The sequence below is a fragment of the Hibiscus syriacus genome, unplaced genomic scaffold, assembly GCF_006381635.1.
Source record: "Hibiscus syriacus cultivar Baekdansim isolate YM2019G1 unplaced genomic scaffold, ASM638163v2 tig00109971_pilon, whole genome shotgun sequence".
Classification (NCBI taxonomy): domain Eukaryota; kingdom Viridiplantae; phylum Streptophyta; class Magnoliopsida; order Malvales; family Malvaceae; genus Hibiscus; species Hibiscus syriacus.
In genome coordinates this window covers 778179-800558 of record NW_024062542.1, presented here as the reverse complement: position 1 = coordinate 800558, position 22380 = coordinate 778179, and the positions used below count along the sequence as shown (strand labels likewise).

At 32.8% G+C, this 22380-nt stretch overlaps 1 protein-coding gene across 1 annotated transcript; it reads left to right on the top strand.

Annotated features, from left to right (window-relative positions):
- The first annotated feature begins 3130 nt into the window (after positions 1-3130).
- Positions 3131-7364, top strand: LOC120211221 (CDPK-related kinase 5-like). Its single transcript, XM_039209817.1, has 11 exons — positions 3131-3680; positions 4707-4837; positions 4915-4956; positions 5040-5148; positions 5483-5561; positions 5641-5937; positions 6018-6130; positions 6369-6473; positions 6552-6614; positions 6720-6887; positions 6977-7364. The coding sequence occupies exons 1-11, from the start codon at positions 3183-3185 to the stop codon at positions 7115-7117; spliced, it is 1746 nt and encodes a 581-aa protein (XP_039065748.1). The 5' UTR covers positions 3131-3182; the 3' UTR covers positions 7118-7364.
- The last annotated feature ends 15016 nt before the right edge of the window (positions 7365-22380 follow it).

Genomic DNA, 22380 nt, shown 5'->3' with positions numbered 1-22380 from the left:
TCATAAACTGAAGCCAACCCATTATATTCCTCTAATAACTCATCATAAGAGAAATCATCTAATTCAGATGAGTTAGAGGTTACCTTAGAATCTTCCCTGAATGCCATCAAGCACAAGTTTGCTACTTCTTATTCCTCTTCATCGGAACCCTCTTCATCGCTCCATGTAGCCACATGAGCCTTGTGCTTATTCTTTAATTGACCATTTTTTTTTCAATTATGGGCAATCATATTTGACATGCCCGACTTTTTGCATTCATAGCAAATGATAGAGTCCTTATCTTTTGGTTCATTTTTGAGACCTTCAATTCGTTTGAATTTTCTTCCTCGGTAAGGTCTCATCATTTTTCTGAACCGTTTGGCAAACAATACCATTTCCTCGTCATCGTCATCTTCATCTGAATCACTCTCATCTTTTATGGATTTGAGAGCAACTCCAATGTTTTTCTTCTTCTCATTCTCCTTTGGTGTCTCATCAATATTATCGAGGTCCACCTCATCTTCAAGCATCATTTCATGAGTGAGGAGGGAACCAATTAGCTCTTCAAGAGTTAAGGATTTTAAGTTCTTAGCATCGATAATTACTGTCTTCTTGGATTACCACGATTTTGGAAGTGAGTAAACTAACTTCCTCACAAACTTTTCGTTTGGAATAATCTCTCCATATGATTTGAGACCATTGACAATCGTTGAGAATCTATCCGTCATAGCTTTGATATCTTCATTTGGTTTCATCCTGAAATTTTCATAGTTATGTGTTAGAAGACTAATTTTAGATTCTTTTACCTCGTCGGTGTCTTCATGAGTGACTTGTAGTTTATCCCATATTTATTTGGCGGTTGTACAGGATGAAACTCTTCCATATTCATATGGTCCAAGAGCACAAAATATGATATGGATTGCTTTGGAGTTGAGTTGGACCATTCTTGTATCTCCTTCACTCTACAATCTTGGATGAGTGAGAGGTTTGATATATTCGTCTTCTATAATATTCCATGCTCCCATGTCACTTGCTTGAATGAAATACATCATCCTATTGTTCCAATAGGCATAGTTAGCTCCATTGAAGAAATGAGGCTTGTTGACGGGCACCGAATCGAGATCGGAGTCGACATTTGAAGTAGAGGCCATTGATGACTTGATAATCGATGTAACTATTCCTGAATCGACTCAAGAGGCGATTAAACCTTCAAATGAGTGAGGCTCTGATACCAATTGTTGAGTTAATCGATCGACGGAATCGACCAAGAGGGGGTGAATTGGTAATTAAAATTTGGGTGGAAACTTTTACAGAAAATTGAAAGTAATTGCACAGCGATTTAGAGTGGTTCGACTTTCTCAATCAAAGTCTACGTCCACTACCTTAGCTATCCACACTAAGGATTTTCCAACAAATTCACTAATTTGTTCTTTCTTTTGAGGCCAAAGAGATAACCTTACAATTCCCTCAAGAATATATCCCAATTCTTGAGAACACTCTTTCTCAAAGAGAAGATTACAAATTTGCAAACTTACAAGGAAATCCTCACAAGGTAGATTGTTTGCAACATTCTAGAACAAAGAAAAGAACACTAAAAAATGAATACAATTGAGTACAAGTAGTTTTCTTGAAAGCAAAATGAATATTGAATGAAAAATAGGCCTGAAATGCTCAAACTTAAGGTTTGATGCTTTCTCTTTGATTCTCTCTTGATTCTTGTTGATTGTTGTTTCTTGTTATTGATCAATGGCTTCTACGCTTGTTTAAATACACCTTCAAATGATTCTGAACGTTGGGGATGCTTAGTGGAGTCAATAGAGCCGTTTAAGTGTGAAAACAATTAATTAAAGCAGTTAAGAGCGTCAGTGTATCGATGCATACCCATGGTGCATCGGTGCATCAGTGTAAAATTCAAATATTTTGATCGTTGGACCCTTAGTGCATCGGTGCACTAAGAGTGCATCGATACATCAAGTGCATTCGATGTTTCAAAATAGCCAGAGTGCATCGATGCATGGCAGGTGCATCGATGCATCAAATGCATTCGATGTTTTCATAAAATCCTGAGATGCATGAAATGCATTCGATGTTCAATTTAATTCATGGTGCATCGAATATACTTTATTAAGTATAAAACACAATTTTACACATTTATTAAGGTTTGAATTTGAACTTGAAAGACTTGGAGTAATAATTTGACTTTCGATTAATTAAATCGATTATACTTAGAAAATCATTTGTAAAATCTTAAAATTCTTTTAAACTTAATTTGTTATATCGAAACACAAAATATTTTCAACAAAGATGCTGTCAAATTTAGATGGTTGGGCAAACCTGTGAATAAGGATGTTTTATTAATCTTAGTTAAAGATTGAGGGTAGTATCAGATTTACAAGCATTTTACTGCTCTTCAGATAAATAAAATCTCGTTAATCCAAATATAGAATTAATGTAGATTTTTTTTTATTAATAAAGATTCATAGGTTGGATAGGGTTGAGTCACCTATTATGATTATTCTCGTAGATTTTTCTTTTAATAATTTACGTGATTATAAAATAATATATGTTTAGAATATTTTTTAAGATTTTAAGTTAGGGGTAGAATTTAAGGTTTTAAGTTAGGGTAGAATTTAGGTTTTAAGTAAGGTAGAATTTAGGTTTCAGTATAATTCAAACTCTCAAAAATTGATCAAACTCTATTTTTTTTAAAAAATAATACTTCTTTTGATAATCGAGACTACTCAATGAATTAAAAATCATACAAATTAAATATCCACACTCGTATTAATATACTTCAAGCCATTGACACTTGTCATGAGTAAAAATTATTTTAATTTTTGCGAAAATAAAATGTTATCTCCATCCATAAAACAAAATATATAATTATATGGATAAGCAAAAGAAAACAATATGAAGCTCCATGCATGCAAGAAAAAACTTACAGGGATCACAACATTAATCTAAAACAACAGTTTGGATACATTTATATACATTGAAGGTCAATGAACTTTTGAGGTCCAAAATCTGTTGCACAATGCTCGAGGAACATATCAGTAAAAATTAGAACATATTCATGTGCAGGTCACGTGGCTAGCAAAGCATCTGAAGCTTACATCTTTACCCTCACTTGTTTCTTCTTCTTCTTCTACTATAGCTTCTAAACCAGTTTCTTAATGATTTCTTGATCTTCTTCCTTTTTGACAATGGGAGTCTGCACTTCGAAGCCTTCAAAGCCAAACCCATTTGCACCAAGAGAGGACCAACAGAATGACCATCCTGCCCCTACCCAATTACCCAAATCCCCTCCTCCTCCCTTTCTCCCTCCGACCACCCCTTTCCTCCCTGTGTACACCCCAAGCCCCGCCCACCAACGGAAACCCAAGACCCCTTCGACTCCTCTCCGGCTCTTCCGGCGACCTTTTCCTCCTCTTTCTCCCGCCAATCACATTCGGGCAGTGCTGAGGCGGAGGAAGCCTAACAAGGAAGCGCAAAATGAGGCCAGAATTGTGGAAGGAGAGGAGGAGGAAGAAGAAGGAGTTGAGTTGGATAAAAGATTTGGGTTTTCGAAGGAGCTGAGGAGTAAGTTGGACATAGGAGAGGAAGTTGGTAGAGGGCATTTTGGGTATACTTGTTCTGCTAAGTTCAAGAAAGGAGAGTTCAAAGGCCAGCAGGTTGCTGTTAAAGTCATTCCCAAATCGAAGGTTTTTCTTTTTTGAAGTATTTAAATTTTAAATCACTGATCCTTAAATGTTGATACTTTGCCTTTTCATTTAAATAGGCATTCTGCTTTGTTTATAATGGTTCCTATTTTGATTTTTGTTAAGCACAAAACTGTACCAGTGTTGTATTTTGTACCCCTTTGCTGCTTAAATGTTTACTTCAAGGTGATAGGGATGAAGACTTTTAATAGAACCTGAAGAGAATATTGAAGAAGAAGAAAACATGGAAACTTTACTGTTTCAGAATCCTTGTAAATGGAGAAAATGTGGGGTTAAATTCAATTCTTTAAGTTTATATTTCTTCAGTGTAAAACAACACAAAAGGGCCAACTTGTTTGTTTATTGATTTTAATTATTCCAGATTATCTGATGTATTAAGCTTACCACATCCACATCTGATGTTGATTTTTTTAGGTATAAACTCTGGATTGTTTGGGATATTAAGCTTACCGCATGACATGAATATTTTAGGTCTAAACCATATCCTGCCCCCCAAAAGTGCACTTTGCAAAGTTTGCATCATCGAGTTGTATGGTTGGATGCTCATGGAAGTGAATATTTTATAAGAAACTGTTGAAATCTCTAGTAAACTTGTTGACATATCGTTTTCTCCACACTTAGAATTGACAGCTGCCCAAGTGCTACTACCCAATGGTCATGAACAAATTGGATTATTGGAATGATCATGGTCTCAGTTGGAGCCTTCGGGGTCGTAATTTTGAAAGGGCTTGTAATTTAAATCGAGTTAGGTGGAATCAGTCAACTAATGCCTTGTTGTCTTTTTCCTTATACTTGGAACCAAGCCGAAAAAAGCAAATGGATGTAGTTAGATTGCACACCATTGTCTATATTTAGTACATGATTGGACTGTAACTTTTATGTGATCAATTGATCTCAAAGCATTGCTCTGAACCTTTAAACCTAATGTAAGATGATTCGTGATAAAAATTGCTTTTCTCCTTTGAATGTCTTTTTTGTGTTTTTTCTTATGATTATTTACGTTGTCAGATGACAACAGCTATTGCAGTTGAGGATGTAAGAAGGGAGGTGAAGATACTGAAAGCCTTGACTGGACATAACAATTTAGTCAAGTTCTATGATGCGTTTGAAGATCATGATAATGTCTACATAGCAATGGAGTAAGCTTGAAACATGCACTTTCATTTGTATGACCTTATTTTAATTAAAATTTTGAGTAATATAATTGAACTTACAGGTTTTGTGAAGGAGGTGAGCTTTTGGATAAAATACTTGCAAGGTGAATATTCTTGTAATAAATTTCTCAAGTATTGAGAATTTTTTTATTGTATCCTCGAACTTGAAGGTTTTTTATACTTGTAGGGGTGGAAAATACTCAGAAGACGATGCCAAGACTGTAATGGTACAGATACTAAATGTTGTTGCTTTTTGCCATCTTCAGGGTGTGGTGCATCGAGATCTTAAGCCAGAGGTGGGGCAAATTCTCCTTTTTCTTACTCGATAGTTAAAAGGGAAAAAGAAAGATGCATTACTAGGTAGTGATCCTCAAATGTGTGCGATCAAACATATGCTAGACAAAGCATACATAGATATGTAATAGGAGTTATTATTTACAATTTCCTATACTGAAAATTTACATGATAAGGTGCTTTGGAGTGTCTTGAATTGGGAAAGCATATGCTATTGTCGTCATACAGTTCTTAGGACATTTCTCAAGTCATTGATTATCGAGTCCGTAAATAACTTGTGACCTTTATGTGTTTTTTAGCGTTGAAAGATCTAAGCATAACATTTTTCTGGACCAGAACTTTCTGTATGCTTCTAAGGAGGATAATTCTCAGCTCAAGGCCATAGACTTCGGGTTATCGGATTTTGTCAGACCAGGTTTTTACTCTTTTTGCTCCACTTCCTCCTGCTCGACTTTGGGGATTATTTTATGTCTCTAATATTTATGGTTTTCCAGATGAAAGGCTTAATGACATCGTGGGAAGTGCATACTATGTGGCCCCCGAAGTTCTTCATAGATCTTATGGTACAGAAGCTGATGTTTGGAGCATAGGTGTGATAGCATATATTCTTTTATGTGGTAGTCGTCCATTTTGGGCAAGGACTGAGTCTGGAATTTTTCGAGCGGTCCTAAAAGCTGATCCGAATTTTATTGAAGCACCTTGGCCTTCCTTGTCTTCTGAAGCTAAGGACTTTGTTAAGCACCTTTTGAATAAGGACCCTAGGAAAAGAATGACAGCAGCTCAGGCCCTATGTGCGTGCATAATTTTAATTCATAACATTAGGCTGTCACATCCTCAGGCTAGAGTAACGACCTTGGTCTTTTGTTCACAGGTCATCCTTGGATCCAGAATCATAATGATGTTAAGGTCCCTCTCGATATTCTAGTATTTAGGCTTATGAAGGTATATATGCGATCGTCAACTTTGCGGAAGGCTGCTTTAAAGGTGTGTATGCTGATGGGATGAAATTCTCTTCTCGCACTTTACCCATGCCACTGTGTAGTACCTGGTCTTGAGACCACTATGCTCTCATCAATCAACTTCGATTTTTCTTTTCTCATTTGTACTTCATTCTCTCGGTAATTTGTAATGGTAATGCATGATTCATTACGATCTGATGCCTAAGTGAAACCTGTTTATACGATTTATTACCTTTGGTAATCTTATTAATTTGTTCCTGCAGGCATTGTCTAAGACATTGACTGCTGATGAACTCTTTTACATGAGAGCACAATTTGCATTATTCGAGCCCAAAAATGGTAGCATAACCTTGGAGAACATTAAGACGGTTAGTCTCCTTCCATCGTAGGTGGAGATATTGTTAGACAATGAACTTATTTTGATTATTTGTTTTTCTTGCAAACAGGCCTTGATGAAAAACGCTACAGATGCAATGAAGGATTCTCACATTCCAGATTTTCTTTTCGCAGTATGGACATAATTATTCTTATTGTGTAGCCATTTGTTGATTATATGGTTATCGAGAAGTAGCTTATTAAAGTACCTTTCATTTAATCTTTCCATTGCATGACAGCTTAATGCACTTCAATACAGAAGAATGGGTTTTGAAGAATTTTGTGCAGCTGCATTAAGTGTTCATCAGCTCGAGGCACTTGATCGTTGGGAACAACACGCCCGGTGTGCATACGAGCTTTTTGAGAAAGAAGGAAACAGGGCTATCGTAATCGAGGAACTTGCTTCTGTGAGTTTGGAATTCTTTTAGATACTAAACAATAACTTCTGATCGGCGTTATGATACTAAACCGAATTTCTGTACTTCAAACTTTTCAGGAACTTGGTCTTGGACCCTCCATTCCAGTTCATGCTGTTCTTAATGATTGGATAAGGCATACAGATGGGAAATTAAGTTTCCTCGGGTTTGTGAAGTTGTTGCGTGGTCCGTCAAGTCGAGCCCTCTCGAAGGCACAATAAGGTCGGTGGTAGGCGATATCGACGACTCTAGTCACTAACAAAGTTGTGTCAGTCGAATATTCGAATGCAGTTGAATGAGATGTAAAACCGATGCAGTGTAAAACCGGATATCGGTCTCTCTTTTAGGGTTGGGAGACGGGGAAAGTATGCTTCCTTTCTACAGCAAGGCCTGAGATTACGAGGCTTCAATTTTATGCCAATTCTTTGAGTTTGAAAGTTATTGATATCACTATGTAGAATATAATGTGTGTTTAATTCAGCTTTGCCTGAATGGGTTAAATGCATTTGTCTTATTTGATTGGTTACCATTCCTCGTTGATGATGTGTATTTTCTTGAGTTTCTCTATTTTTTTAACCTAAGTTTTCTTTTAATATTTTTCTATTATCTTCCTCTTCCTCTTTCTTTTGATTTTGATTTTGTTCTGTATCGTGATTATTATTTTTCTTGTTTTTTTTCATGTTGTCTTTTGTTTCTCCTTTTTTTAAGAAGTTTTTTCAATTATAAATAAAAGTCTATTATTTTGACATGTTTTTCTATGCTCTTGTGACACGTTTCTTATGACTTTTGGTAAGCTTTTTGCATACTTTTATGGTTGTGTTGATGTTTGCACGAAGATCTTCACGACATTTATTTTTCGATTGGTTTGTTGGTGGTCACGTATTGTTATATTCTCTCTTTGGTAAAAGGTTGTTTGTGCATGTATAATTGTGTAGCGAAGTAGTCTGTCAAATTGTTGGTTCGCTCACCACTCCTTTATTACTTTGTAAAGCGTCTCGTTCGATAGAGACATTTTTATAAAGGTTATTAGGTTCTTTTGATGTTAGATGTCATTTTTAATGGAATGTTTCGTTTTGTTTCTTCCATATCTTTGAATTTAATATTTTTATTTTATGTATGGGTTAGTTTGGTGGCAATTGCTTATTACCATGGATTAGTTGTATGAACCATTTGTTTAAGTTTACCAGTCACTTGAAAATGACCTCTTGGGCTCATTTCATACAAAAGTTGCATGCATAAATAAATATTCAAACCATCACCTTTTAATATTTGACCAACTAAATCAACTTAGAAACGTTTCTTCTTTTAATGTCTTCATTATTATTTAATGCATTACAAGAGATTTTCTATTTTTTTCTTTACTAAATAATTTATACTATAATCCTTTCAAATTAAATAAAATTTGAATTGTAAACGTAAATACAAGACATGCAAATGTTTGTGCTAGGCCATTTTATTTAAAAATGTTTTAAAAATGGCCATTTGTCCACGATTGCAGATGTTGAAGTGACGGAATTTTTTATTTAAAAAAATCATAAACATTCAAATGTATTTCCATGAAGCAAATTAATTGCAAGATAAATGTATTGAATAATCATATTATGGAATACAAATTGTATTCAAATATCTGGTTTTGATTCTTTTTGCCTAATATCAACTAATGTGAAGAAAAACACATTTTGAAAGCCAATTTACATATTAATCTTTTTTTAATTGAATTGATTATTTCCTTTTGTTGGACCAACTACTTTTAAAAATTTTAGGTTTCAAACAATGCACCACTTTACACTCGAAAAATATCGTTATTCCAATTAGGGGTGTAAAAAGCTGATCGACCTGTAAAATTGACTGAAATCGATTCGAGTCAAAATTGTTTTTGACATGCGCTGTGATGATCCGAAACTGACTCGAGTCAGAACTAGTGTCGACCTGAACCCGAGTTAGACCTGGAAACTGTGGATCTGAACCCGACCTGAGAACTACCTGAACCCGAATTGAACAGACAATATGATACTCGAACCCAAACTATATCCGACTGATATGAACCCGAACCCGAGATTGATATGGTAAATAACTGGTATTACCCGACTTGTTTTCAACCTGACCTGTAATTGACTCAACCTGTAAATGATCCGACATGTTATTAAAGTGATATGATATTATCCTGACTTATAAGTAATAAGTTACAATTAATATAATTATGTTATTTTAAATTTATAATAAACTTATGATAATTAAATTAATATGATTACTTTTTGAAATTTAGTTTTTAGATTAATTATAATTTGAATACTATAAATTTAGTTTTTATATTAACTCCAATTCTTTATATTATTTATAATTCTTATATTATAAATTTTATTTATAATCACTAAATTAAATTTAAATATTGTCTTATTGAACATAATTTTATTAAATTATATAAATTGAGTTAAAATATTCATAAATCTAATTTACTTTTAATGTGAGAATTGATTAATAATTTAAGTATAACTTAACTTGAAATTTTAAAATAAAAATATATTAGTTGAAATGACGAACTTATTAAATATTTGAAACTTGAATAACATTACAAATACTAAAACAAAAATTATATAGAAGCAATTCAACAAGCATCATTGCATCAATTCAGCAAGCATCATGCATTAAGAAAGCATACAATCAATGGTAAAGTCAAAGGGAATTCGATGGCCAACAGTGTCAAACATTTTTGACTTTACCAAACCCTTACAAATATCAAGTAGAAGCAAACAATATCAAACATAATCAAGCAGAATCAAGCACCAAGTATTGCTTCTTGTAAGGCACCCTATAAAAAAAAGAATTATTAATTAACTATTTGAAAATTTTATTAAATAAACATAATAAATATAAAATATAAGTTACCTTTGAAGGGAATAAAGAAGACAAAATCTCCAATCCCAATGGTTTCAAAGACCATTAAACACCCTAAAAATTTAAAAGAAAAATTAAAATAATTAATAAACAATTTGAAATATTAATGACATTAACATAAAAAAAACAATTTGGATTACCTTTACATAGAAGACTCATTAACCACAATAAGGTATTCTTCATCCTTATCCTCCGACTCAAAACCATACAACCAATTACGGTTTGTTACAAAAATCTCAACATTTTTAGGTAAGAGTTTAGCTCTTAATTTGTTCAAAATTCGATCCCTATACTAAAGGACGATTCAGATGCAACTGAAGTAATTGGAATAACCAATATATCTCTCGCCATGCGAGAAAGTACCAGATATGAAATACTTTAATTTTTCCAATAATCCAAAATATCAAAGTCAGCTTCTCCAGTATGAGGGACAAGAGGAAAACTGGTGTAAGAATCAACATCAGATTGTCCACTCCTTGAAGCAGCTAAATTGGCATCAAAAGTCTGAAAAATAAAAGAAAAAAATTAGTAAATGAAAATAGGAAATAAATAAGATAAAATTCAACTTAAAATTGTAATAACTAACCTGAAATAGATCTGATTTTCTAAATGTTCGAGGCCGATTGGAACTTGAGTCACTTCTACCTAAGGATGTATTACTTTGGACATAATAAGAATAAGAAGAACCACAAGGTGCATTTTTTGAATAAAATACATATAACTCAAGAAACTCATTATAAATGAGACTTACCATTCTTTAAACCTCATCCTCAACATAAAGAACATTGTACAACTCTTTCAAAAGTTGTAATTTATATTGAGGATCAAATAAAATATCAAAAGATAGAATCATTGAGCGATCAGACCAATATTTCTCATATAGTTCAAACATGGGTTTAGCCATTGCAGAAATACCTTCACAGGGATCATTATGAGCATTACACAATAATTTTTCAATTGCAACAATGTTAGCCAAATACAAGTTAGAAGTGAGATACTTAGAACCAGAGAACATAGTAGTAATTTCATAAAAAGGCTCAAGAAAATCACAGATTGTTTGAAAATTTCCCACTCATGATCAGTAATGAAATCCAACTCATTTTCCATATTAACAAACAAGTTAATTGCTAATCTAGCCTCAAGTACCCTAAGAACCATTAAGTAAGTAGAATTCCATCTAGTAGGAACATCCAATACTAACTTACTAGAGAAAGAAGAATCACAATCTTTAACAGCTAATTCAAATGCACAAAGTCGAGAATAAGAAGAATCAATAAACTTAACAATCTCACGCAGTTTAATAATAGAAGAACCAATTACTTTCAAACATTTTTGAACTATCAAGTTCAAAATGTGGGCAACACACCTTATATGGAAGTACTTACCATTGTAGGGAAGAGGAGAAATGACATTCAAATCATCTTTCAATCTCTTGGCCATTTTATCATTTGCAGAAGCATTATCAAGTGTAATGGTAAAATTTTTTTCCAAGACCCCACTCCCATATCATCTTTTTAACAAACTTAAATATTGACTCACCATCATGATGAGGAGCAAAACGACGAAAATTAAGTATTTTAGACTGAAGGTTCCAGTTATTATCAACATAATGAGCAGTAAGAGCAAAATAAGAACGTGAAGTACAGGCAGACCAACCATCACATGTAAAACAAACATGACCTGAAACAGTATGCATTGAATCAAGTATCAATTTCTTATGCTTTTCATGCTCTAACATGCAATACTTAGTAACAATATACTTAGATATATCCTTAACAGAGAAAGTAAGGTAATGATGCAAATCCTTAAGTTTGTCATGCTCAACAATACTATATGCATAACCATGACATAGAATAGCCTCAGCAAACAATTCACAATACTTGTTTTAATAAAAAAAACTTACCAAAGCAGGATTTTCAGCAAGATATTCCTTATAAGATTGGCATTTCTTAGTATGTCTTCTAGGGTTAGATGTACCAATATAAGAATCAGCTTTATACCTTTTATTTTTGCAATACTTACACTCGGCATAAACATAATCATCGACAGATTTGATGAAGGTGTAATGCTCCCAAACAGGACAAGTTCTTTTGCAGAACTCGGATGAACATTTAGCCTTCCTCTTATATGATTTATTGATATCAACTGCTTCTGACAGTATATCATTTCCATCACCTTGTAAAAAAAAGCAGGGTTAGTTTACATTAACTGCTTTTGATAGTATATCATTTACATTAACAACTTTATACATATATATATATATATATAAAGAATACACAAAAAAGGAATAGGTAGTTTACCTCTTTCAAAATGTTCTTCATTCTGATCTGTTGGGTTTTCTCATACAAAACAAATAAAGAACATATTAGTTCAAATATTAAAATAAAAATAATAAAATGAAAAAAGGGAATGAGAAATACCTGTATAATTTAACTCGTAAGATAAACTATCCATGAAACCATAGAAAAAATAAAGGTTTTGAATAGTTTGTATTTAGGTTTGGGTTCAGGTTTAGATTTAGGTTCAGATTCAGGTTCGGGTTCGGGTTCGAGTTTAGGATTTGGTTTAAGGTTCGGGTTTGAGTTTGGGTTTGGGTTTGGGTTCGGGTTAAGGTTAGGGGTTAGAGAAGATGAACAGTGGTGGGTTTGATATAAACAAACATTTTGGGTTTCGATTTTCAGTGTTTGTAAGGATCAAAGAAGGGTTTCAGGATGAACAGGGATGAACTGATATTTGGGTTTGGTGTTTGATCGATCTAAGTTGGTTTTAAGTTTTGGGTGTTTGTAAGGGTTTGGGGAAGAACACAGATGAAAAATGGATGAACTTTTGGGTGTTAGATCGAAAAAATAGGAATGAGTTTAGGTTTTGGTGTTTATGAAGATCAAATAATGGTTTGGGGAAGAATTAGGATGAACACGAGATGAATTTTTGGGTGTTTGATCGAAAAAAACATGAAATGGTTTGGGTTTTGGTGTTTCTGAAGATCAAAGGAGGTTTTTTGGGATGAACAAGTTGTGAACATGGATTATTTTCTAGAGAGAAGGCAGAGGATTTTAAGAGAATTGAAGAGTTAGAGAGAGAGAAATAAAAAACTGAGAAAAAGAAAGGAAAATGGCCGGAAAATGAAACATTTTGCCTTATATACGGGTTTGTTTGGGTTTTGACCCTTGTGTTTTTTTAACTTCATTTAGCATTATAGCGTTGTCTCCTAGTTTTAAATTTGTTCAATTTAGTCCAAATTTAATGAAGCGATATATTAATTTAAGCTTCATATTTCAAATTTCTTCAATTTAGTCCAAATTTAATGTTACAATTTATTAATTTAAGCTTCATATTTAAAATTTGTTCAATTTAATCCTTATATATTTTCTAATTCTTTCAATTAAATATATGTTCATATTAATAAATTAATATATAGGTTATATATACTAATGAACTATATAAATATAGTTTATATATACTATATAGTTTATATATACTAATGAACTATATATATAATGTATAGTTTATATATACCATATAGTTTATATATACTAATGAACTATATAATGTATAGTTTATATATACTAATGAACTATATAATAAATAGTTTGTATATACCATATACTTTATATATATAGTTTTTATATATAGTTCATATGTAAACTATATATATATAAACTATATGTAGTATACTATATAAATCGTTATTAATTAATGTATTCAACTATATAGTATTCATACATATAATATATATTTTGAATTTATATAGTATAAATTATATAAGTATAAATTATATTATATAATATATAAATATAAATTATTTATATAGTTTATATGGTTTTTATGTATAGTTCATTTGTAAAGTATATACATTTTATATATATAATATATAGTATAAATATAAACTAGTATGTAGTATATAAATATAAACTATAGTTTATATATATAGTATATACTATATAAATAGTTTATATAGTTCACTAATAAACTATATATATAGTTCATATGTAAACTATATAGTTTATATATATAGTTCATATGTAAACTATAGTTCATATGTAAATATCAACTATAGTTTATATGTAGACTATAGTTCGTATATAAACTATATAGTTTAACTATAGTTTAACTATAGTTCTTATCATATGTAAACTATAGTTCATATATCAACTATATAATTTATATAGTTTATATATAAATATCAACTATAGTATATAGTTTATATATAAACTATAGTTTATATAGTTTTTATATATAGTTCATATGTAAATTATACTATATAGTATATATAGTTTATATTTATATAAACTATAGTATGTAGTATATAAATATAAACTATAGTTTATATATGTAGTATATATTATATAAATAGTTTATATAGTTCACTAATAAACTATATATATAGTTCATATGTAAACTATATAGTTTATATATATTGTTCATATGTAAACGATAGCTCATATATAAATATCAACTATAGTTTATATGTAAACTATAGTTCGTATATAAACTATATAGTTTTACTATAGTTTATATATAGTTCATATGTAAACTATAATTCATATATCAACTATATAATTTATATATACTACATAGTTTATATATATAATATATAGTATATAAATATCAACTGTAACATCCTAAACACTGAGTTAATGACCAAATTGTAAAACTTCATAAATTAGTTACTAAAGTAGATAAATTAAAAAGTTCAGGGACTTATATGGAAAATTTTGTGTAGGATTGAATAGCAAAGAAAGATGATTAGAAGGGAAAAATGGTCATTTGACCAATAAATGAATTAAAAATCTGATATGGTGAGGATATATACACGTGGAGATTTGAAAAGAAAAGGGAAAGGAAATATCCAGAGAGCTCTTCTTCTTCTTTTTCTTCTTTTTCAGCCGTGAGCTACCATAGCAAAGGTGAGTTGATTATTTGTTGAATTTAAGTTTGGTTTATGATCCTTAGATGATACTTAAGCTTAAGGAAAGCTTAAGTTGTCTTAAAACTATAAGATGAATGAGTTAGGAAGGATTAAAGATAAGGGGTCTTTAAATGAAATCTTGGGAGAGAGGTAGTAATTAGATTTTGAGATTAGAATTGAATTGTTATCTGATAAATTAAGAAGTATAAAGAGTTAAAATTGAATTTAGAGCATATTGGAAAATTGGTAGGATTCTTGGTTTCAAGATATAGGATGAGATTTTGATGATGATGATGTGTTATATGAATATAAGATAGGTTAAGTAAGTTGAGTTAAGTTTAGTAGTATGAAAAAAGTTAAAAATGGAAGGTATATGTAAGTATGGGTGAATTTTTGAGCTAAAAAGATGAATTCTAGGCATGGGGTATCAGTAGTGTTCATCCAGTACCGATACTTCAAAGAGAAAAAAAAGTTCAAAATTTGAGAGAGATTATCGAAACTCCATGAATCAGTATCGATACCATAGGCCAAAATTTGACAAGTTATTCAAGGGGTATCGATACCTAAAGGGGTAGTATCGATACCAAGGGTATCGATTCCATAAGGCATGTATCGATACCATTTTGAAATAAGGATTACAGAATCGAAAATGGGTATCGATACCTAGGCTTGGTATTGATACCAAAGCCAGGGAAGTATCGGTACCATGCATAGGGTACTAATACTACTCAAAGTGGAAAATTGTATTAAGCCTTTCTTTTAGCTTAATTTATTATGGATCGATTTATGATACTTAGAATTCTGATATGCATATCAATTGTATGATTGTGTAGATATTGAGCATAAACAAGTTCAGGAACGACCGAAGAGTTAGGATCGATTAAGAATAATAAAGTCATAGAAGTTGATTGGGATTAAGTGAGGCTAAGGTGAGTGCATGATATAGTATAAATGTAGTTTTATGGAAATAAGACTTGTGATAAGTCTATTTTCTATGTTTAAATTTCATGGTTCAATAGTTATGAACATACATATATTATGATCATTATAAGCACATGCATAAGTGTTATATGTTTATATGCTTGGATACATGTTATATAATTCATGTGAACATAATCAAATAACATAAGCTATATGATATAAAATTGAGGATCATATGTATATGTGATATATGGTATGAAATAAGACATACGTGATTGTAATAGAAATGTCATGAGTACATGAAAATGTGATAAATTAGTGATTGTATGGATATATGGAACATATAAATATTCAAGACCATGTTATGTGATATGAGAGAAATAGGTATAGTTGGCATGCCAAAAGTCGAGGGTTATATGAAGTCCTTCGGGATATATACGAGGTCCTTCGGGACATATACGATGTCCTTCGGGATATACATGAGGTCCTTTGGGACAAATTTTATATGACATTCAGTGGACCCTTATATGAGTTGTGGTGACAGCATATGTGCACAACCTCAATGTACTCGCATACCTTAAGTTCTTAATAATGTACATGTGCACATAAAAGATGTAAAAAGAGTTTATGTTATTATAAGATACTATGTTATTATTATTAATGATGGAACATATGTGACATGATTAAATAGTGATATGATAATTGTGATTGCATATGGAATGATTAGATTGTATGTTCATACTTTAAGAAATACATTATTTTATTATATGCCTCACTAAGTCTGTGACTTAGCGTGTAAGCGTTTTACACGTAGGTACTGAGAAGCATGAGGATTAGACCTAGGATCTGCAGAACAATATACATCCACTCGAAGATTAGAAGTAATTTACAAAGTATATCTTTTGTTATAATTAGTATGTTAGAATGTAGACAAGTTGTAAATTACATGTACTCTGATCGATTTTGTATTATTTTGGTCAAACTTATGTAAATTAACTAATTTTATTTTAATGAAAGTTTAAATTTTCCATGATTTTTAATAGTGTAAAAGTTTTGAATTGTCAACGTGACACCTAGGATTCGTATCTGGGTCGGGTACGGGTTGGGGGTGTTACATTTAATGGTATCAAAGCTATGGTTTAACCGATTCTAGGCATAAACCGAAGTACAGAGTGTCTTTAAATGTATACATACCAAAATATTAGTGAGAACTTCTGATCTGATAAGAGTAATTAGTATATTGTTTTTCTAATAGAGTTATATGGTTATATCTTATTAGATGTTTTGAATTGATAGCTCCCTAAGTGAAACGGGAGATGATAGGCCAGCTGAGAGTAGTGATTCACCTGCCCTTGCCAGGTAAGGTGAAGAACAATCACCTTCTGGAGTGACTGTACAAGATCAAAATGATTTCTTCAGGACGTTGGACGCTATCCTGACGCGTTTCCAACCTCCTGCTCCCTTAACTTAGAGAATTAATGTAGCAAATGAGTTAAAGGCATTAGGAGCTTATGAGTTCAAAGGTGAAGCCGAGAAAGGTCCTGTTGCTGCGGACCTTTGGCTCAATGATGTGAAGATAATGTTAGATGGACTCCACTGTTCTGATGTGGAGAAGCTAGATGGAGTGGTCTCCTTGCTCCGTGGGCAAGTGAGAATTCGGTGGACGAATGTCACCATGAGGATGACTAGTGATCAAGTGACATGGTCCTTGTTTTTAGAGGAATTCAAGCACAAGTATATAGGAGATCAATTTATCCGGCAGATGAAGCAAGAGTTTATGAATCTAAATCATTGGAATCACACTATGTGTGAATATGAGTGTGAGTTCAACAAGTTATGTCGTTTTGCTACCGAACTTATTTTGACAGAGAAGGATTCTTGTGAATGGTTTGTTGAGGGCTTACATCCTCGATTGAAATAGATGTTGATTGTGTTGAATCTGCCCTCATTCCAAGAAGTATTTAATCATCCTAAAGCTCTAGAAAGAGCTCAGAATGAAAGTTTTGGAGATCAAAGAGCCCAAATGTCTAAAAGAGCTGAGACTTCATCAAGTTCTGCACCACCTAAGAGATGTAGAGATTCTGGTTTTCGATCTCAGGCGAGGTCTGAGTCAGTGGCATCCTTTACTAGAAGATCAAATCAGATGAGAGCTTGACATACTCAATCAGTAGGGTTTGGTGCTGGGAGAGAAAATTAGGATTAATCTAGACAATGTCAACTCTATGGAAGAATCCATACTGGAATACGTCGAGTTATCTCTGGAGCTTGTTTTCGATGTGGGGAAACTGGATATTTCATGCGGGATTATCCAATGAGGGCCGGAGACCCTACACAATTGGAGCGATCTGTTTCTATATCTCAGAGAGGACATGGTAGAGGTAGAGGAATAAATCAGTCGGAATCTTCTACTCAACAAGAAGTACGCTCAACTGCCCGAGTGTATAATATCAAGACCAATGAAGAGCGTGATGATCCAGAGATAATTACAGGTACTTTCCTATCGTATGATAAATGTTTAATGGTATTGATTGATCTGGACTCAACATATTCATATATTAATAGTAAATTGGTGAGAGAATTAGGAATTCAGTTAGAAGCCACTAGTAGTAATGTGATAGTAACAAATCCATTAGGGCACAATGCTCGGGTAAATAGAGTGTTTCGAGGGTGTCCCATACAGATTCAGGATATTGAATTCCCTGCTAATCTGATAGAATTACCCTTTGAAGAATTTGAAGTGTTACTCGAATGGTCTGGTTATATCATTTTCATGCTAACGTCGATTGTAGACTGAAAAGAGTAATGTTGATTAGTTCAGAAGGATTGGAAGTTATAGTGATCAGTGAAAGATAGAATTCATTGGCAAACATAATATCAATGATGTCAGCCAAGAAGTTATTGTTACAAGGATGTCAGGGTTTTATTGCTAATGTGATGGATACTAAAACCAAGGAGAAAGGCTTAGAAGAGATTTACATGGTCAGAGAGTTCCCCAATGTATTTCCTGTAGAGTCGCCAGGTCTACCTCCAGATAAAGAGGTTGAATTCTAGATAGAAGTCATGCCTGGAACAATATCTATTGCAATTGCACCATACAAAATGGCTCCAAAAGAATTGCAAGAGTTAAAGATTCAATTACAAGAATTGTTGGATAAGGGATTTATAAGACCAAGTGTGTCGCCTTGGGGAGCTCCAGTGTTGTTCTTTAAAAATAATGATAGTTTGATGCATCTCTGCATTGATTATAACATCTCAACAAGGTGACTATAAAAAATAAGTATCCCCTCCCTAGAATTGACAATTTGTTTGATCAGTTGAAGGGAGCATCAGTTTTCTCTAAAATTGATTTACGGTCTGGATATCATCAGTTGAAGATTCAAGAGAAAAATATTCCGAAAATGGCTTTTAGAACGAGGTATAGTTACTACGAGTTCATTGTTATGTCGTTTAGAGTTACGAATGCACTGACTGCTTTTATGGACTTGATGAATAGAATATTTCAACCTTACTCGGACCAGTTCGTAATTGTTTTCATTGATGATATATTTGTGTATTCGAAGTCGAATGAAGAGCATAGTGCACAACTAAAGATAATTTTGCAGATTCTATGAGATAATAAGTTATATGCTAAACTATCTAAGTGTGAATTTTGGTTGAATGAAGTGACATTCCTTGGACATGTGATTTCTGCATAAGGAATTCAGGTTGATCCTTAAAAGATAAAAGCCATTTTAGAATGGGAAGTTCCAAAGAATGTATCGAAAGTTTGAAGTTTTCTATAGCTTGCAGGTTATTATCGAAGGTTCGTGAAGGACTTTTCGATGATAGCTTTACCTATGACTAAGTTGATGAGTAAAGATGAAAAATTCACTTGGACTTCTGAATGTCAAGAAAGTTTTGAAGCGTTGAAGAAAAGTTTGACAAAAGCTCCAGTTTTAGTACAACCTGAGTCTGGTAAGAACTATGTGGTTTACAATGACATGTCCCATAACGACTTGGGATGTACATTGATGCAAGAAGGCAAAATGGTGACCTATGCGTCTAGACAATTGAAACCACATGAAAAGAACTATCCAACGCATGACCTGGAATTGGCTACAGTAGTGTTTGCTCTTAAGATTTGGCGTCACTACTTATATGGTGAACGTTGTTACTTATACACAGATCATAAGAGTTTAAAGTATCTGATGACCCAGAAAGAGTTGAATTTAAGGCATAAAAGATAGGTGGAATTTCTAAAAGATCATGATGTGATAATCAATTTCCATCATGGAAAAGAAATTATGATAGAATATGCCTTAAGTCGAAAGACGTTTGCAGTCTTAGAAGCTCTAGATGCCAGATTGTCATTGGACAAAGATGGAGTAATATGTTTAGGATTGAAGCTTAAACCAACATGGTTGGATCGAATCAAATAATTTCAAAACAAAGATGAAAAATGTTTGAATTAAAGAATAAATTGTTAACAGAAGCTCAATGTAGTCCATTGATGATGCACCCAGGTGAAAACAAAATGTATATGGATCTCAAGAGTCAATATTGGTGGCCGGGAATGAAGAAAAATATTACGGAATTTGTATCCAAGTGTTTAACTTGCCAGCAAGTCAAAACTGAGCATCAGGTTCCGTCAGGACTATTGCAACCAATGTCTATTCCTTAATGGAAATGAGAGAATATGGCGATGAATTTTATGACTGGGTTGCCCTTGACTCCGAATAAAAGAGATTCAATTTGGGTGATCGTTGATCAATTGACTAAATCAACTCATTTCATTCCTGTAAGAACTGATTTCTTTATGGATAAGTATATTGAAATGTACATCATGGAGATTATTCGATTGCACGGTGTACCAGTTTCGATTATTTCAGATCGGGATCCTAGATTTACATCGAGATTTTGGAAGACTTTGCATGTAGCATTAGGGACTCGACTGAAATTTAGCACTGCATTTCATCCCCAGACGGATGGACAGTCTGATAGGACTATCCAAATTCTGGATGACATGTTAAGAGCCTATGTGATTGAGTTTAAAGGATCTTGGGAAAAATACTTGCCACTTACTGAATTCTCTTACAACAATAACTACCAGTCAAACATCAAAATGGCTCCCTATGAGGCTTTATATGAAAGAAAGTGTCGTACGCCTTAAATTGGTACAATCTTAAGGATTGAGAAGTTTTTGGTCATGAATTGATTCAGGAAGTAGAAGAGAAAGTTCAAGTGATTCAGAATAATATGAAAGCTGCAGCTGATACACAGAAATCGTATATTGATCTTAAAAGGAAAAAGATTGAGTTTTAAATTGGAGATAAAGTGTTTCTAAAAGGAAAGAGATTGAGTTTCAAAGTAGAGATAAAATGTTCCTAAAAGTATCTCCTTGGAAGAAAGTGTTAATATTTGGACGAAAATGAAAGCTTAGCCCCCGATTTATTAGACCTTATGAGATCGTTAAGAGAGTAAGACCAGTGGCATACCAATTGGCCTTGCCACCAGAAATGGAGAAGATTCATAACGTTTTCCATGTATACATGCTTCGAAAATATAGGTATGATCCTTCACATATTGTCACACCAGAAGAGATAGAAGTTTAGCCTAACCTGACTTATGAGGAAGAACCGGTACAAATATTGGCTCATGAGGTAAAACAGTTACGGAATAAAAATATTCCATTGGTCAAGGTGTTATGGAGGTATCACAAGGTAGAGGAAGCAATGTGGGAATGTGAAGAGGACATGAGGAATCAATACCCCCATCTCTTTATACAATGAAAATTCGAGGATGAATTTTCTTAAGGGGAGACTTGTAACATCCTAAACATCGGGTTAGTGACCAAATTGTAAAACTTCAGAATTTAGTGATTAAAGTAGATAAATTGAAAAGTTTAGGGACTTATATGGAAAATTTTGTGTAGGATTGAATAGAAAAAAATAATTATTGGAAGAAAAAAATGGTCATTTGACCAATGAATGAATTAAAAATTTGATATGGCGATGCTATATACACGTGGAGATTTGAAAGGAAAGGGAAAGGAAATATCGAGAGAACTTCTTCTTCTTCTTCTTCTTCTTCTTCTTCTTCTTCTTCTTCTTCTTCTTCCAGCTGTGAGCTACCATAGAAAATGTGAGTTTTCTTGTGAGTTGATTATTCGTTGAATTTAAGTTTGGTTTATGATCCTTAGATGATACTTAAGCTTAAGGAAATCTTAAGTTGTTTTAAAACTATAAGATGAAGGAGTAATGAAGGATTAAAGATAAGGGGTCTCTAAATGAAATATTGGGAGAGAGGTAATAATTAGATTTTGAGACTAGAATTGACTTGTCATCAGATAAATTAAGAAGTATAAAGTATTAAAATTGAATTTAGAACATATTAGAAAATTGGTAGGATTCTTGGTTTCAAGATATAGGATGAGATTTTGAAGATGAGGATGTGTTATATGAATATAAATAGGTTAAGTAAGTTGAGTTAAGTTTAGTAGTATGAAAGGAGTTAAAAATGGAAGGTATATATAAGTATGGGTGAATTTTCGAGCTAAAAAGATGAATTTTAGGCATGGGGTATCAGTATTGTTCATCCAGTACCAATCCTTCAAAGAGAAAAAAAGGGTTCAAAATTTAAGAGAGGGTATCGATACTCCATGAATCGGTATCGATACCATAGGCCAAAATTTGACAAGTTATTAAAGGGGTATCGATACCTAAAGGGGTAGTATCGATACCAAGGGTACCGATACCATAAGGCATGTATCGATACCATTTT